Genomic DNA, 17317 nt, shown 5'->3' with positions numbered 1-17317 from the left:
CAGTTTCGATTTTTTGTTGATTACATTTATTTAGCTTTTTTATTTTTATCCATGATGGCATCACTGTACTTAAGAAAAAATCCAATTGGATTGGAATATTACTAATAAAGCTTTAGATTAAAAGCTCTCGGGGCAGCCTTCCAATCAGCTTCCAACAAGCCCCGGCAAAGCAAATCTGTCGACCGCCGTCTTTGATTGGTTTTCATTTTGTTTCTCGTGCATTCCCTGCATTCCACTATGTCAATCAGCCGGCTGCAATCGTGTGCAACACTCGCTCGGGGACTTTTCGCATCCACTTCGGTTCGCTTGTTTGCTTCATCCGTGGCCAAAAGTATGGATAAACACCAAGTCGTTCCGGATGTTATTCCGGTAGCTCCAGCCGAAGTAGCGAAGGTGAGTTACGCAAGCGGTGTCGTTGTCAACGAGGGAAATGAACTGACCCCAACCCAGGTGAAGGACATTCCGAAAGTGGAGTGGACCGCGGACAGTTCCGCTCTGTACACTTTGTGTATGACCGATCCGGATGCTCCTAGTCGCAAGGAGCCAACATACCGTGAGTGGCACCACTGGCTGGTGGGTAACATCCCGGGAGGTGATGTGGCCAAGGGCGAAACCCTGTCGGAATACGTCGGCTCGGGACCTCCGCAGGGAACTGGCTTGCACCGGTATGTTTTCCTGGTGTACAAGCAGAATGGTGGCAAGCTGACCTTTGATGAGCCGCGCCTGACTAACCGCAGCGGTGATAACCGTGGGGGATTTTCAATCAGCAAGTTTGCCAATAAGTACAACCTGGGCAATCCAGTGGCTGGAAACTTCTACCAAGCCGAGTGGGATGACTATGTTCCGCTGCTATACAAACAGCTCGGTGCTTAAGCCGGTTGATAAGTTCTTGGTTATCTAATTTGATCGTTCTGAAATCTAATATTGGCGCTGTTGAAAAATTGTGTTTAGTCATTGAAAGTGAAAATAAATTTTGCCTGATAAGGTGTTGATAAATTTAAGAAATCTTGTTTTTATTCAGTTTTTCATTTAGATGAGGCGAGACGTTTCAAGCAGACGAGGAACTGATAGGAAAAAGATAGACTCCGTAATAAATTCATTGTGTTTGGCACTGCTGTTGATTATAGACACAATAGATTCCAAATGGTCGGGGTTCTGCCAAAATGCACCAAGCGGCGTATTGATTGACTTGTGATATTTTGATCGGAAATCATTTCATATCAATTCATCCATACATTTGTTGTATGATATCCTTAGTTATGGGGTACTGGGACATTCAATACGATTTTTAATCAATTAAATCTCAGAAAAAAAATTAAGGCTCTTTTTAGTGGAATGTATTCAACCGTCTAAGACGAGTTTAGTACACTCCATTTAATTCCACTACGTTTTGTTATCTCAGTTACGTATTTCGACCTCAACTGTGAGGTCGTCTTCGTTTCCCATTTGATTTTGCTGGCGTAAACGAGAATGCGCATCAGCTGTCGTTCGAAAGCGCGTTCGTACGTAAACAAGAATAAGGGTGATAATCTTATATGCCTACTTTACAACTAATTACCTTATTGCTTAGGTAGAAACTTGAAGAGCCAAGAGCTGTCGTTTCCCTGATCCTTATTCAACAGCGCTGTTTGTACCTGTCGGTAGATTTCCAAACTCTCAGCTACATCAAGTTTCCATGGAGAAGACATTTCTTAAGATTTTAATATTTGATGCCGTAATTGGGTTATTATCCTTATACAGTAGCTACCTTAGATCTAAATTCGTAATGTAATCCCTTATCGTTTTCTCTTTTCGCCTTGCTTACTTCCGCCATATGTTCCTTGAGCCTTATTTACATCTAATGATCTTTTTGTTTGGCCTACATAGATTTTTTTACATTGGGAACAATTTATTTTATAAACGCCTGCCTTATTTAACTACTTTTCTCCAATTCCGAAGATCATTTTGAAATGCTTATAATAAATTCTAGACAAATTGTAATTAAAATCTGATTGATGTACGATACGGAAAAAGTTCTCAGGTACTTATTTGGAAGCTTATCTCATTTTTTTGTATATTTTCCAAAATTGTATCTATCATAAACTTCGGAACTTTTTCCGTATCATACATCAATCAGATTTTAATTACAATTTGTCTAGAATTTATTATAAGCATTTTAAAATGATCATCCTATGCTGCGCTGTAGGATCTGTCAAAGTTAACACCGTCGTGTGTCTTCTTCTTATTTTTACTTGGATTCGTCTATACACCAGTCAAGCAGTTTGACGAACATTGACTCCGCCCCCAAGAAAACGGCTTTGGTTGCTGCTTTGTTTGAACGTGTGTGAAGTTGTTCGAACTAAAGACACTATAAACCAGGGGGAGAAGGCGGAGCACTGAATCCCTACCCCAACATGTGCGACATCTGGATTTGGTTCTAAACTGTAAACAACAGTGTTAATTCTCTACCACCTTTTTGTTATGGCGAGGCAATTTTTATGCTCACTTTTGTTTTTGATATTTTAACAAAATTAAACACTCAATCAAGCAGCATTATAACGATGTGGTATGCATGAGATACCTGCTTGATTATAGGGACTCGAAAAATAATTTATTTGCGGTAACTAACCGAATATAAAATTGTTCGCATTAACGATTGCGCCCTAACACCGGTTCTAAGCTACGATGCAGAGTACACGAGCTTTGTTCGCCAGTGACAGGCGTATGAGGCCCTTGAAAAAATTAAAACGGTTTGATTTTGGTTTGAGTTGTCATTGGGTCATCATTGACATTTATAGCCCGTTTACATATGAGCTAGTTCTAGCGGACAATCCACTGTCCGACAATACTAGCACGAAATTAGCATAATGTAAACAGAAATTGTCCTCGCTAATAAGCGTTTACATTATGTTAATATCGTGCTAGTATTGTCGGATAGTGCATTGTCCGCTAGAACTAGCTCATATGTAAACGGGCCATATCTGGTAAATAACTAAAATATCTTTTGTCTGGTCACATTATCGTAATGACTGTCATTACGACAAGTGTAAGCTGCAGAAAATTTCACCGAAATTCAAAATTTGACGGAACCCTTTGGTTTGAAACCAACCCAATTAAATAAAATTTAAGACATACGTGAGTTTTTTTTTCATTTTCTTTGGATTCAGTCGATTCAGTCCCTGATGGCCAAAATTATTTATTTTATATTCTCAAATCCCATGGTGCCACTGGAAGAGCTTTTGCTGTGAAAGTTTATTTTCCAATGCATCTAGTTTTCGGCGCAAAAACCGAGCAACTGACAGCTCTTTGTTGACGTTTGATGTTCTATTCGTTTTCATAAAAATATAATTTCATTCGATTGATTCCTGTAGTTTCGTGATTATTCAGAAATCTTGATAGTAACAATGCTATTTCCGGAGGACAAACACTTCAGCGAATCTCAGCCAAATAAGGATTTCAAACGACTGGTGGTCGATTACGTGAACAAATCCGATAAATTCCACTTCAAGACCAAGGACTTCTCCAAACAATTCTCGCACATCTATGCCTCGCGTTTGGATGAGATGCTCGGATTGATCAAAGAACGCGCCAAACATAAATGGGGTAAGTTGGCAGATTAGTCAGTTTTATCATTTCTATAACCCATCACAAACTCGCACAGGTACCGAACACCCGATCAAGCAACTGGCCGAGCTGAAGGAAGACAGTCCCGAGAAGTGCATCATCGTCGGCACGCTGTTCAAACACCAAGAGCTCAAGCCTAGCATTCTGCGGGAAATTTCTGAAGAGAATCAGCTGGTTCCACAACCGCCCCGCTCGCACTACACCGACGATGCCGACATCCTGATCCTGGAGGACGCTCTGCAGCGGATCCGTCTGATGGGAAAGATGGACGTACACTCGTTCGTGACTGGTGCGGTCTGCGCCGTTCTAGGTAAGGCAATTCTGGATGGCCAATTTGGTTGTTTCTATTCGATGTGGATTCGTAAACTAGCAAAGAGCCGGATGGTAAGAAAATGATTTCTGAATAACTGATTATTTTCTTCCGTTGCATGCTCAAACACTATCAAACTATTGAAAAACTCTGAAACCAGGAGTGGACAGTAAGTTACGCTAAGTTAAACGGGTTTGAAAATTTTCGTTGGTCATGTACATAACACGACGGTTTTAGTGTTGTCTCTATTAGGCACAAAGAAATGCTTTGAAATTGGCCTCCATCTCTTACACTCTTCCAAAATTATGCGCATAACTGTTATTAATATGAAACTTTCAGCCAATTAATGCCAAACATATTTTTCTCTAGGATACGAGGATGGAGATGGACGATTCCGTGTGGAGGATTATCTGTTTTACGAAAGTGGACTACAGAGCCCTTTGAAACCATTGGAACATTCTCCGTTGCTTGTACTCATCTCCGGTTTAAATTTAGTGAGTGAATGCAATTAAATAAGATAAATCTAATAAGTCGATGACTAAATTCGTGTCGATCCCACAGGGTTCCCCAAACGACTATTCTATGTCGATGGAATTATTACAACAATGGATCTTTGGTAACCTGGAAGGATTCGGCCAAGGTCGTGACTGGGAAGCGGCCAGCGTTGTTCGAGTCGTACTAGCAGGAAATTCCGTAAAAGCTTCGGTAAAGCCAAAGAACAATCTTCATGGACGCCCCATCACCGAATCATCGGATCTACTGAATGCCGTTAAAGCGGTCGACACTTTCGTGTACAACCTGGCCCAATCGGTCAACGTGGATTTGATGCCGGGCGAGTTCGACCCAGCCAACCACATGCTGCCACAACAGCCCATGCATCAGTGTATGTTCCCCAAGGCGGTGTCTTTTGCAAGCTTTCGAGGTGTTACTAATCCGTACGCTTGCGAAATATCCGGTCGCTCCATTTTGGGCACCTCCGGTCAGAACGTGCATGACATCGGTCGTTATTCTAAGATCGAGAATCCTCTGGAGGCTTTAAAGAGCACGTTAGTGTGGAGTCACATTGCGCCGACGGCACCAGATACGTTGCCGTGCTATCCGTACTACCAGAAGGATCCGTTCATAATCAGCGAATGTCCACATGTGTACTTCGCCGGTAACACAGGCGAGTTCCGGACGGAACTTTGGGAGGGCAGCAACGGTCAACGAACGCGGTTGGTTTGTGTGCCTTCATTTTCTGAAACCCATTCCATCGCGGTTGTGAATCTGAGGACACTGGACTGCCAGCCGGTTTGCTTTAAGGTGAACGAATTTGATGATGCCGAAGAATGATAGTATTAGGCTAGATTTGTTTACGTGTTGAATAAACCTTTTTTCATGATGTCAAATCAATGAGTTCGGTTTCCACAGCCATTATCACCCTTCTCAGATCATGTAGTGGGAGCTAATTTTTGGGGAATTGAGCGTTGACCTGTATTTTGTCCAATTTCTTGAAACATTAACTTTAATCCCAAACAATAAAACACATTTTGATAAATAAGCAGCTCAATCAGCAGCACCAAAATCCGGATTTTCAATTCCAACGTAAAGTCTGTGCTGCCATACACTAATGAAACATTATGTGTTGAAAACACTCAACGGCTGCTGCGCATGTGTTCAATGTTCATCAACCGATGCTTGCGGCACATAATGCCATTGTCCCTGGTGGCCTCACAATTGTATTATTTCAAAAAACAATCTCAATTGTCGATTGCAACTGAAATTCGGTAGCCGAAGTGGGAATGGGTCGGTTACGCCTTACGTAGTGACGAAAACAAACAAGCATTGGATTGATAGAACCAGAGGGTCATGGCGGTGTAACCTCCATGAATAACAAGGTTGACCGAAATCTAATCTGGACAAAGGAAAGCGATAGCGATTTCTTGTCCAAAGATGGAGACCTCTCAACTCGGTCTTTGCATCATTCGGGACCTCTAAGTAAGTAAGGGAGAACGTTAGAATTTTGTTTCTAGCGTGTTTGAACGCTGAATACATACGCCAAAATTTTTGGTCAGTTAAATAAGTTTCTGGAATTAGTGGAGGCGTTTAGAAAAGGTTCTTTCACAAATGTCTTCCAGGAATTCTTTTTGGAATACTTTCAGGAATTTCTTCGGGAATTCATCAAGGAAAATCTAGGAATAGTTTAGCAAATTCCTTCAGCGATTCTCTCATAAAATCCTCTGGAAACTCATTTGAAAGTTTCTCCTCTATTATTTCCTATTCTTTTAGAACTTCATTAGGGGATTCTTGAGAAATTTCCTCCATATGATATTCCTTCAGAAATTAAGTGAAAAAATACTTCAGAAATTCCTTATGAAATATTGCTTTAAAAAAACCTTCTATTGTTCCTTGAGTTTTCTGTGCTCTGGGGTCATATTGACCCCGAATTGAAATCGCTATAAATTTTTTATTTTTTGATAAATTTCGGGATCGGAAGGAATAGGGTTAAGGCAGGCATTTTCGTCTTATCGTCATAGTCTCAAATATCAATAAAATAGAAGCTTTTTTGCCAAATTCATCCGTACCCAATCGTAAGCTTAGGCGAAACGTTCTGCTATAGTGGAGTTCTAGCAAAATGACGTTGCTTTTATTGATTTTAGTTGAAATTGTTCAAATTGAAATTGCTATAACTTTTTATTGTTTTGTCAATTTCGGGTTTGGTTGGCTGTTTCAAAAGATAATTTAATCATCCTTCAGGACATTCCCTAAGATTGATCATAGGTAAGCGAGTACCTCGCGGGAGGGGTTTTTGTAAATATGTAAGGGTACAAAAACAGTAATTTTTATGCTTATTTTACTTATATCTGAATATCCTATCCATTTTTAACTGCATCTTTTCAAAAGGTTATGCAGGAAGGCATGTACTTTGACATAAGGCATTGGTTAGTTTAGAACGTGACCGCTAGATATTGATATATATAAAATCATTATTTAAGACCAATTCAAGATATTTCGATAAAGGGGAACTGCTCCTGGATTTCATTTCATAGCTCCGATGTTCATCCCATCAAAAACAAAGCAATTAAAAGGTATTTGCGGTATTTGATTTATTTCTCATTTGTGTGATTTTTTTTTCCAGCAGTGCACACTGCACATGTTGACAAAAAGAAGCGGCTAAATTGATGTCGTATGTATTTCTTTGTTTCGCGATGAGATGAATATATGTTCAGTGAGTTGGAGATAGGCACTGTCTTATATGGATTTTTCCATATTGCAAATATTCTTATCGCTGAAATTTGAAATGATGATATCTTTAACACAGTTCATCTGGTGGGAATGGACTGTTTTGTGCTTGCAAAATTCTTGCATGTGTGAAATATTGCTCTAGCTTGAGATCCTTCATATTAACACCCAAGTTGTATTCGACAAAATTGTTCAGGATGTCCAGGACTGCAAAGCGGTGCTTAGAGAAATTCACACTTCTTCCAAGAGGCGACGCTAGTGAGCATTTATATTTTAACAGTTCAATCAAAGTTAATTGCCTATTTCCGGGGATCAAACCACCCGACTTGGACGTTAATTTACAATGTTATGAAAACTCATATGTGGATATGTACGTTATGTGGAAGATATTGATTTGGAAAATGTATTGGAGGTAACCACTTTCCCTTCGATGGGACTCGAACTCATGACCCTACAGTACGCTAGACTGGTGCTTTAACCAACTAAGCTACGAAGGACCTCCGTCGGCCGTCGCAGCCTAGCGGCTACTGAACGAGTTCGAGATTCCCAAATTGGACGCATAGTCAAATCACTCGCAATCCATTTTCTCAAGCCAATACTTCCACATGTGTATAGTACACGTCCACATTAGAGGAGCGTGAGTATTTAGAATGTCTGGCGGCTGAACACATTCTTCATCAGCAACTGTACTGATCAAGTGAGGTTGTGTAAGCTATTTGCCAGTCGGTCGTCAAGCTCAGACACGACTGCATTGCGTAGGCAAGAGCACGCAACTTAGGTTCAGTTCAATTGGGAATCTCGAGCTCGTTCAGTAGCCGCTAGGTTTCGAAGGCTGACGGAGGTCCTTCGTAGCTTAGTTGGTTAAAGCTCAAATTGTTTCGATCCAAGCTTTTGTGGGATTATTACTTGCTTGCCTTGTGTGATGACAAATACAATTCAAAATATATTTCGTGGCCACTTGTATGACAGGATGGTTGTTTGATGTATGAAACCCAATCAACATTCTATTTCCGTTTTCATAGAAGAAAAGTGAAGTTCGAATCGAACAGACTTGTTGAAAACAGCATTATCATATCGAGATGTTGTTTCGGAATTAGATCGTGCATGCATGGGTAGATGCAGTGGAACAATAAAGTCTCCCATTCACTGGCTTTAAATTTCTGATATTCATCAACTTTTCTGATGTTTCGTGGGAAGCAACTGGGAAGCTTGATTGACAAAAGCCTGCTCTCTATTAACTGTTTTTGATCACCCACATAACAACTACGCTCCTTATTTGGACCATCACTTGTCATTACCAGTTCCCAGATCATTCTTGTAATGCCTATCAGACCCATGTGCATGTAATCGGGAGGTAATCCTATGATTATATCAAAATCTGGAACTCCTACCAAAACACAGAGACCTTTTGGACCATACGATTCCTTTGAATGACATCTTTCAATGTCGTATATAAGTTCTCTGGTCCCCTTATCTTCTCGTGCTTTTGTTTTTTGGTATCGATATCTAATTTGATTGCCTATTAGTTTTCCTGGATGCAAACATATATGACCCCAGAGCACAGACAAAAGGGCATCACATAATGCAAGAGAGGGTGTAAACTCTGCGTTGTATAATATAGTGGAATAGTGTAGGCTAGAGTGATTCAAATTTTGACTTTTTTGCCCCCCAATGCTTAAACGATTGCATTTGCCATTTTAATAATACTCCTAAATTTTTAGCAATTTTGGATGTACACGTGCACACGTCATTTGAAGTTTGTATGGAAATTACTGTGAAAACTGACCCTTATGTGGAAGAAGTTCTGTGAGGTGCCCCATGAACTATTTAAATATGATCAACAAATTGCTTACACAGAATACTTCTCAAGCTGAAAGGTAGTTGTTGTTGCGAAGCGATTTCTCGTTTGGAAACAAAGTTATGAAGAAAACAAAAATGCTCATTATTGATATTGATGTTATTCTTTTACGTGTTAAATTGAATTTCCCACGATTCAGTATTTCCTTAATAACTTTTCTTGAGAGCATCAAATTGTTTCGAAACAAAGACGACCTGTTTCCTTGTAAAATTTCGTATGTTGCCGATATACTCATATGTTGTTAGAGCTTAAAGGGAAGCGTTGGGGAACGGTTTTCCATGAAAGTTACTGTTTTCATAGCAATTTTCATTCAAACTTCAAACCTCGCGTGCTCATTCAATTTATATCCAAATTAGCTAAAAATTTAGGTGGGTTAATAAAAAGGCAAATGCAATCGTTTAAGCATCGGGGGGCAAAAAAGTCAAAATTTGAATCACTCTAGTGTAGGCACAGCCTGATTCGGCGCATTGTTGCACTGTCGTGACTTACTTACTTATGGATCCTGTACACCTCTGGTGGTGCAAAGGGCCGACTTGAAAGAGCTCCATCCTGAGCGTTGTTCAGCTATCGCTTTAACCTGTTACCAGGTTAGATTTCGGTCGACTTCTTTTATTTCTTTATTGAGGCTTCGCCGTCATGACCATGTTTCGCTAGCGTATAACAGCACAGATTTCACCTTAGAGTTCGTATTTTGGTGCGTTCACTTATTTGCCTGTTTTTCCAGATATTTCTTAATCTCGCAAAGACAGCCCTTGCTTTCTTGATCCGTGCGCCTATGTCGATCTTGGTGCCGCCGTCTGACGCCATTTGGCTACCAAGATATTGGAAGCTTTCAACATTCTCCATTGGTTGCCCGGCTACTGTGAAACTGGTCACCGTGTTTACATCCAACGATTTGGTTTTGTTGACGTTGATGACTAAGCCTGCGCCGAAGAGGAGCGCTCGGCAAGGTTGTTGAGCTTACTCTGCATATCAGAGCGCCGTTAAGGTGATTATAGAATAAAGCCAGAAATCGGCCATTTTGTAAACCACGTGCTTTTCCAATATTTTTTTCAAGCGCACCAGATAAAGAACCATAACGCGTATGGGGCTGAAATAATGGTAGAACGTTTGCTTAGTTATGCTGAACAATCATAATTTGAGTTTCGGCACTGTACGAAACCTATTACGCCAGATTTGGGCTTTTGGAAATGTATGTAGATAAACGTGTGGTGAATTTGAAATTCACCACGGGCTTCATTCTATAATCACCTTACGTGGTTTACAAAATGGCCGATTTCTGGCTTTATTCTATAATCACCTTAAGCGAGGAGTGCAACGTCATCAGCCAATTCAAAGTCGTTTAGGTGCTCCATGGTTATAGGCTGCCATAACAGCCCGCGGTTTGGTTCACGGTCAATCGCACCTACCAGAATCTAGTCGATTACGATGAGGAACAGTAACGGTGATATAATACATCCTTGCCTCACACCAGCTACGACCCGGTTAGGGTCGGACAAGACCCCATCGTGCAGCACTCTACACGAAAAGGCCTCGTACTGTGCCTCGATGAGGCCGATGATTTTCTCAGGAACCTCCTCAGGGCGCCCCACATATTCTCGTGATTGAGACGGTCGAAAACTTTTTCGTAGTCAATGGATACCAACTACAGGGACTCTTGGAATTCGTTGACCTGCTCCAGAATGATACGGAGTGTGACAATATGGTCCACACTGGATCTTTCGGCACGGAATCCGGCCTGCTACCGTCGGAGAGTTGCATCGATCTTCTCCTGAATCCGGGCTAGGATAACTTTCCATAGAACTTTGAGAACGGTACACAGCAACATAATGGTATTGACGCGTGTTATACATCGGATTCTAGGCAAATCATGCCGAGGTTGTAGTGGCCTGGCTGGTACTTGAAAAAGTTGTTCGAAGTGCTCAAACCAGCGTTTCAGCTGGTCAGCTGGTCACAGGCATCGTTGCATTCATCTTCGCCCCGCTTAAGCGTCGTGAGATATCGTAGAGGAGGCGAATGTCCCCGTTTGCTGCGGCTCTCTCTCCTTCGTCGGCCAGATAGTCTGCCCACGCTCGTTTGTCCCGTCGACATAAGCGTTTTACTTCCTTCTCAAGAGCCGAGTATCGTTGACGGGCTAATACTTTGGCTCCTCAGGTTTTTGATCGCTCTATTGCGGCTTTGGCTTTTCTTCGCTTCTCTATCTTCCTCCAGGTCTCATCGGTGATCCATTGTTTTCTCTGGGTGCGTAGTGCACCCAGATTGTTCTCGCTGGTGGCGATGAAGGCATTCTTAATGGCGGTCCATTGGTCTTCCACGTTGCCACCCTCCACCCGTTTCCAGTTCTTCAACGAAGAACCGTTTCACCGTGACATCTTCCAGTCGGCGTGTGTTGAACCGGCGTCCAACTCTCTCCACCTACCGACGAATCCGCGCAATGCGCAGGCGTATTTCGCCGATGAGGAGGTAATGATCAGACGCGATATCGGCACTACGTTTATTCCGTATATCAAGAAGGCTCCGTTTCCATTTTCGACTGATGCAGATGTGGTCGATTTGATTTTCTGTAAAGCCGTCACGGGAGCCCCACGTGACCTTGTGAACCGGTCGATGAGGGAAGAGCGATCCCCCGATCACCATGTCGTTATTACCACAAAATTCTACGAACAGCTCTCCGTTTTCGCTCATTTCTCCGAGAACATGGCGACCCATAATGCGCTGATGTTCGAGTTGTCAGATCCGATCTTCGCATAGAAGTCGCCCAAACAGATCTTGATATCACCCTTCGGAATTCTATCTACGACGGCATTGAGTCGACTGTAGAAGTTCTCTTCGTCTTGCAGATCGACAGCATCGGTTGGCGCATAACATTGGATTATAGTAAGGTTTCGGACCCGTGTTCTAAATCTGGCAACGATTATCCTTTCACTTATAGGTTCCCACTTCATAAGCACAGAGTGTGCCTGAGCGCTTAGTAAGAAGCGAACTCCGCGATGCCGGGGAGCATGTTCACCTCGTAAACCATAGTATAGCAGAACTTCCCCCGACGGCGTTCTGTGTTCTCCAAAGTTTGACCAACGGACTTCACTCAGTCCCAGGATCTCAAGCTTCATGCGGTGTGCCTCATTGGCAAGTTGTGCCAATTTACCCTGCTGGGCTAGGGTTAAAACGTTCCATGTTCTTATTCGTGTCCGTTATGTCGCGCTAAGAGTCGTCGCCATAAAATCAGTCCGTATTCTTTCATTATCGGATTCTCGAACAAATTGATGTTTCGGGAACAGTAGGTTGTTGGCCCAAGGTTCCCTATCCACCGGTATGGAGCTGCCATCTTAGGTATAGCTTCCGGGGAATAGCATTTCATACTCAGCCGCTGGATGCCAGAACAGACGCTGTTTTAGCCGCACATCCTTGGTGAACAAACGCTCGATCAGTCGGGTCAAATTTGTTTGAAGTATCACCCAACACCAGGACTAGGCTAGTGCGCTTTGAGCGGCACACGGTCGCTTTGATAGGGCCTGCTTATGGACAGATGCAGCTTTTTATAGAAGTTCAACGGAACCCACTGGACGCACCCTCTCACTCTAGCTGATGTCAGAAGGACAACAGTGCCCAGACTACACTACCAGCTAAGTACGCAACCCTTAGCTGGCAGTCAATTGTCATCGGAAGAACCGTGAAAGCGTGAGTATTGGAACTTGTGAGGAACAGAGCTATGTGAGGCACTCCTTCCCGGATGTGAACTCACCATTTCGTAGCCCGCACTGTCGTGAGGTGGAGCACAATTGTCCCATATCTTTGATTGTGATGTCGTTCCCAGTTAATAATTCATTCTAGTTACTAAATCTATCGGTGGATACTTCTGGAGGCTGTCAAGGCGATGGGAGGAACATTGCCTATGGGTGGCATGTGGCCGATAGCATTTTTGGGGAAGTTAGGATTTAGTTTTAATACTTATGAGAATATCTATAATAACATAATTATATATTGATAGGCAATAACAATGCCTACCTCAATTTTATTCACGATCTTTAGTAATCATAAGTGATCAGCATTCGTAATATGTATTGCTTAATGTGGGGGCACACCTGATAGGTACATTTTTTCAAGATGGGGGTGTCAGCCAACTGACCCAAGTTGTGTGTGTGTGTGTGTGTGTGTACAAACTAACCCCAACTGTCTGGCAGTGATGTTATGGAAGAAAGCTGTCTGTTTATATAGTTCAGGCAGATTTAATCCGAGAGTTAGAAAGTGCTAGCTCTACTGCAGCTCCACTGACCCATTTCAGGCTGCCTGACATTTCATGACCAGTCCGAGGTTTCTTTTTGCTTGGCCAGTTTATGCTACCATTATCAGTTGGATAATGGATCCATAGGAAAACTTCCGGATTTTTATATCCAGCGCGTATTTAGTTTTAGTTAGTAGAAACATATTAAAATACATTTTGAAACAATCTCACCAAATTAGTCCATATCCAGAGGCAAGACACTTCACGATTAAGGAGTAACAGCTGTCGCGCAACTTCAGGATTGGGCAAGTGCCGATGCCTAAACAATGCCACCGGATAACCGGATAGCAGACTGCGATGGTAATGGCTACTCCCTCGACCAGGTGGATTATCGTTGAGACACGCTTCCTCCGATTTTCCTCGCTTGGGTACTCAGAAACAAAGCGTATGTCGGGCGAAACTTGGTTGCATCTGAGAGCTTCTGGCGCACATGTAGTTAAATTGCTGCATCAGCACTGGAATGGTGCTCAGCGGATAGATTTCAACTCATAACACACATTACTCGTAGGTACCAATTTCGACTCTTCCGTTCACTACACAATAATCACATTGAAAATTCACAAAACTTTTGCCAAAAAAATGACAGCGCTGCGTAAAAAATGATCCACCCGATGCCGCTGCCTACTACGATCTCTCCCGGCCATGGCCACACGTCTCAGTCAGCCAACTGACCCAAGTTCGACCAAAAAAGTAAATTTAGTTTAATTATTTTAATTCAGTTACATCATTTTTTTAGGCATCAAATTGTTAGGAATTTGTTTTACCCACCCCACCTGCCTCTTCCCTGTTTATTTTATGTTTCCTAACTTAAACCTAATTTAGGATTGCAATTTATTACCACGATGTTGGAAGTTATATGATTTTTTCTTCCAACAAACTGGAGTTTCTTTTGTGTTCCACAGAAATCTGTACATTTGACTAGAATCGAGTGTAAAGATTGGAATTTATTAATGGATTCAATGTTGACCAGCAAAGTGTTGTTCAGCCATTCTAAATGCTTCGCATAGAATAAATCAGTCAAAATTTATCCTGTACCTCTTTGGCCGACGAATACTGACGTTTCATATGTTCAAATTCTGAGACCCTGCATTGAACGGGTGAGGGTATTGATGTCCCAAATGACCAGCTGGCCATCCAAGCCAGAAGTGCTGATTCGGCTGGCACTTCCCTTATTGCCAGAATAGATGCATACACAGGTAATTGCATTCTGGTGAATCGACTCCAGATTGGTATCGGAATTCTCCGTACGAGAATTCCGATCCAACGACTGGAAAATCCGCATTGCCGAGATGCCACTCTGTTCCTTCTTTGTTGACTGATCCAGCTTGGCTGCCAACACGATCCGACTACCATCGAAGGTATAGATCAGAGGAACGCAGCTGTGTCCACTAACCAAAATCGATTGCGGAGAAATCCACTCGCAACAAAGGAACGGAAGATACTCCGTCTTGAGCTTGATGGCCACGTTTCCATTGTTGGCTTCGGCAATGTTGATCGCACTGTCATGGCCCACCCAGCAAACCCGATTACCATCGGCAGAGAAACACACACTATGGACCCAACCTCCTCCAGTAGTTGAATTCTTAAACTCAGCCAACATCTGCCCCAGGGGTTTCTTCGGGCCCCAAGCCGTAGGTTCCGGGTGCTGTTCAATGTCCTTAATATAGGCGGAAAATACCCGCACCTTATAATCAGTAGAACCCGCCACCAACAGAACATTATTCGGATGCCAGTCCAACGACGTCACCGTCGAACGTATCGGTTTCTTAATATGCTTCGAAACCCACCAATCGTTCTCCGATTCAAAGTAGCAAACCGAAATCAACCGGGCCCCAGATCCCACGGCGAACTTATTCTCCAGCGGAGACCAACGCACACAGGTCGCAGCCCGGTTGATTCGGAGCAGAACCAAGGTCGGTTTCCACTTGCCATCATCTCCCTGGCTCCAAACGTATGCATTTCTATCCACAGCACAAGTCACGATCCGGTTGGTGTTCGGAGCCCAATCGATCCCCATCACACGCAAATCATGCTGGTTCAGCACGTCCAGCAACTTCCATTCGGATCCCTCTCGTTTATAGATGTGGACCTCGTTATTGTTCGGGGAGATGGCAATTTCTGTAATGGAAAATCGTAACGAAATAATTGTGTGAAATTAATGCATTCAATAGTTTGTGTTTCGTCTCATTTATAGTAGTCCGTTGTAGCATCAATATTCTTTATATAAGAAAGCAGTTACTTTTCACAAGTTTTAAATATTATAGATCTACTTGAAAATCGAAATGATATATAATATGACTAACAAAAATCTATGTTGATCGAATTAAGGCTTTGATGCAATATTTAAACAAGTCAACGTAGAAAAAATATTTAAAGCTCTTTTTAGTGGAATGTATTCAACCGTCAAGACGAGTTTAGTACTTTCCATATAATTCCATTACGTTTTGTTTTCTTTGTAGATACGTATTTCGACCGCAATTGTGTGGTCGTCTTCAGTGTCTCGTACTTGACTTGACTCGAGTCGAGTAATGGAATTAAATAATTTTAAGAATTAAGTAATTTTATCAGGCAATTTGTTTCATGCACCGGTTTCAAATCAACAAAAGAATTGTACATATATATGAAAACATTATCAGATGAAAAAATATGACCCATAACCGCTATCGCCAAAAAAACACTACCAGCCCTGTGATGGAGTCAGCAATGCATATAGAATCGAATATTTAAGATTTTATAAGGTGCTTACGGCTACGATCCTTGTTCCAGGCATGGCAGGTGATTGGGTTAAGATTACCCCCGAAGGTGTGGCGCTCGGTCATTTTGGGCAATCTAATTCAAGCTACCCCTAAACGGTGACTAATCGATGGCTGATAAAAAGATGACAAAGTACGATTCCGGTGGTCACACCCCACGCAAAGCTTCTGAAAATCAAATCAAATTCAGTGCTACAAGACAAATGAATCGAACTGTAAAATATAAAATTACCTGGCTTGGATGGCAAATGCTAACAAATTCGCGGACTCTGGGCCGTCTACGCGAATTTTGCACCTGTAATTTGTGTAAAAATACACGAATTGAAAAACAATCGACCGAACAACGGGACTGGTGGCAGCGATCAATGAAATTTTTATGAACGAAATTTGACATTTCGCTTGTGTGAATGTGAGCCTCGATTATATCGAGCACGCATGAGGCGTGAGATCCGTGAGAGAAAAAATACTCACTTTACACTCAGATATGAAAATAATCATATTGTAACGTGGATTTCCCATTTCCCTACACGGAAGAAAAAAAGTACCCAGCGTTGAGTTTTTTTAAACTTATTTTTGAGTTATTTTTTTCTCTTCTCTTTCATCCACTCTTTCTTCTATTGTCAAAAACAAAAGAGCCAAACAATCCAAAGACGCCAGTTCAATACGGGAAGCCAATTTTGAGTTTTATTACCTGAGGTCAAAATTGAGTGAATTAAACTTACATTTGGGTAAATAAATTTTCCGTTGAGTACTTTTTTAACATGGGAGTAAAGTTAAACTACTTTGACCCTACTTACTCAATTTTGGCTTCCCGTACGGATGTTCGAGGTTGGGTGAATTAAACTCACTATTGGGTAGTTTACTTCTTCCGTGTATAGACCAATGCAAGATCTTGACTTAACCAAAAGATATTTTAGTTACTAGATAAAGATTGTCGCTACTGTTCCCTTTGTTCTGCTGTCCGAAACATGTGTGGTACATACCTGTCAAATCGTATGGATTTTCCATCTTTGACATTTAGCTCCCCTATCCTCGCCAGCAAAAGATGTTCCGGACAGCGACGACAGCGACAATCTTTATCTAGTAACTAAAATATCTTTTACTTAACCTCACTTATTTGACAGTTCACAGAGATTGTTTACAGGGTGTTAGAATTAAAATCTATCAGCTGAAAATAAAAATCCGTAATTTTCGTTCAAAATCATTTTGATCCGAATATTCTACACTAATAAAAATCCACACATTTTTATTGGCAAAAATCTAAAGAAATTTACAAATAAATGTTACGT

At 41.8% G+C, this 17317-nt stretch overlaps 3 protein-coding genes across 4 annotated transcripts; 2 read left to right on the top strand and 1 right to left on the bottom strand.

Moving 5' to 3' along the window:
* Positions 1 to 205: 205 nt before the first annotated feature.
* Positions 206 to 1005, top strand: LOC134216854 (protein D2-like). The gene has a single exon (XM_062695642.1). The coding sequence runs from the start codon at positions 238 to 240 to the stop codon at positions 871 to 873; it is 636 nt and encodes a 211-aa protein (XP_062551626.1). The 5' UTR covers positions 206 to 237; the 3' UTR covers positions 874 to 1005.
* A 2273-nt stretch (positions 1006 to 3278) lies between these two features.
* LOC134216853 (DNA polymerase delta subunit 2) lies at positions 3279 to 5301 on the top strand. Its single transcript, XM_062695641.1, has 4 exons — positions 3279 to 3582; positions 3641 to 3913; positions 4283 to 4407; positions 4475 to 5301. The coding sequence occupies exons 1-4, from the start codon at positions 3384 to 3386 to the stop codon at positions 5243 to 5245; spliced, it is 1368 nt and encodes a 455-aa protein (XP_062551625.1). The 5' UTR covers positions 3279 to 3383; the 3' UTR covers positions 5246 to 5301.
* Positions 5302 to 14199: 8898 nt separating this feature from the next.
* On the bottom strand, positions 14200 to 16419 carry LOC134216852 (actin-related protein 2/3 complex subunit 1A-B). 2 transcript variants are annotated; one of them, XM_062695638.1, is made up of 3 exons: positions 16261 to 16419; positions 16022 to 16196; positions 14200 to 15393 (listed from the first exon to the last, which is right to left on the bottom strand). In XM_062695638.1, exons 2-3 carry the CDS (start codon positions 16092 to 16094, stop codon positions 14345 to 14347), a joined length of 1122 nt encoding a protein of 373 aa, XP_062551622.1. In that variant the 5' UTR covers positions 16095 to 16196; positions 16261 to 16419; the 3' UTR covers positions 14200 to 14344. The 2 variants fall into 2 exon arrangements, with proteins under 2 accessions (XP_062551622.1, XP_062551624.1); XM_062695640.1 differs by having other exon boundaries at positions 16022 to 16193; positions 16261 to 16414.
* Between the last annotated feature and the right edge of the window lie 898 nt (positions 16420 to 17317).

This window comes from Armigeres subalbatus, chromosome 2, assembly GCF_024139115.2.
Source record: "Armigeres subalbatus isolate Guangzhou_Male chromosome 2, GZ_Asu_2, whole genome shotgun sequence".
NCBI classification, from domain to species: domain Eukaryota; kingdom Metazoa; phylum Arthropoda; class Insecta; order Diptera; family Culicidae; genus Armigeres; species Armigeres subalbatus.
Note: the sequence above shows the minus strand (reverse complement) of the source record. Positions and strands in the feature narration are given on the sequence as shown.

Bases quoted from the DNA above. Each gene is read 5' to 3' on its own strand.
- LOC134216853 (XM_062695641.1), top strand. From the start codon at position 3,384: ATGCTATTTCCGGAGGACAAACACTTCAGCGAATCTCAGCCAAATAAG. The intron at 3,914-4,282 runs GTAAGGCAATTC...ATTTTTCTCTAG, and splicing joins TGCGGTCTGCGCCGTTCTAG to GATACGAGGATGGAGATGGA. The intron at 4,408-4,474 runs GTGAGTGAATGC...TCGATCCCACAG, and splicing joins TCATCTCCGGTTTAAATTTA to GGTTCCCCAAACGACTATTC.
- LOC134216854 (XM_062695642.1), top strand. From the start codon at position 238: ATGTCAATCAGCCGGCTGCAATCGTGTGCAACACTCGCTCGGGGACTT.
- LOC134216852 (XM_062695638.1), bottom strand. From the start codon at position 16,094: ATGACCGAGCGCCACACCTTCGGGGGTAATCTTAACCCAATCACCTGC. The intron at 15,394-16,021 runs GTAAGCACCTTA...TTTCCATTACAG, and splicing joins CTGGAACAAGGATCGTAGCC to AAATTGCCATCTCCCCGAAC.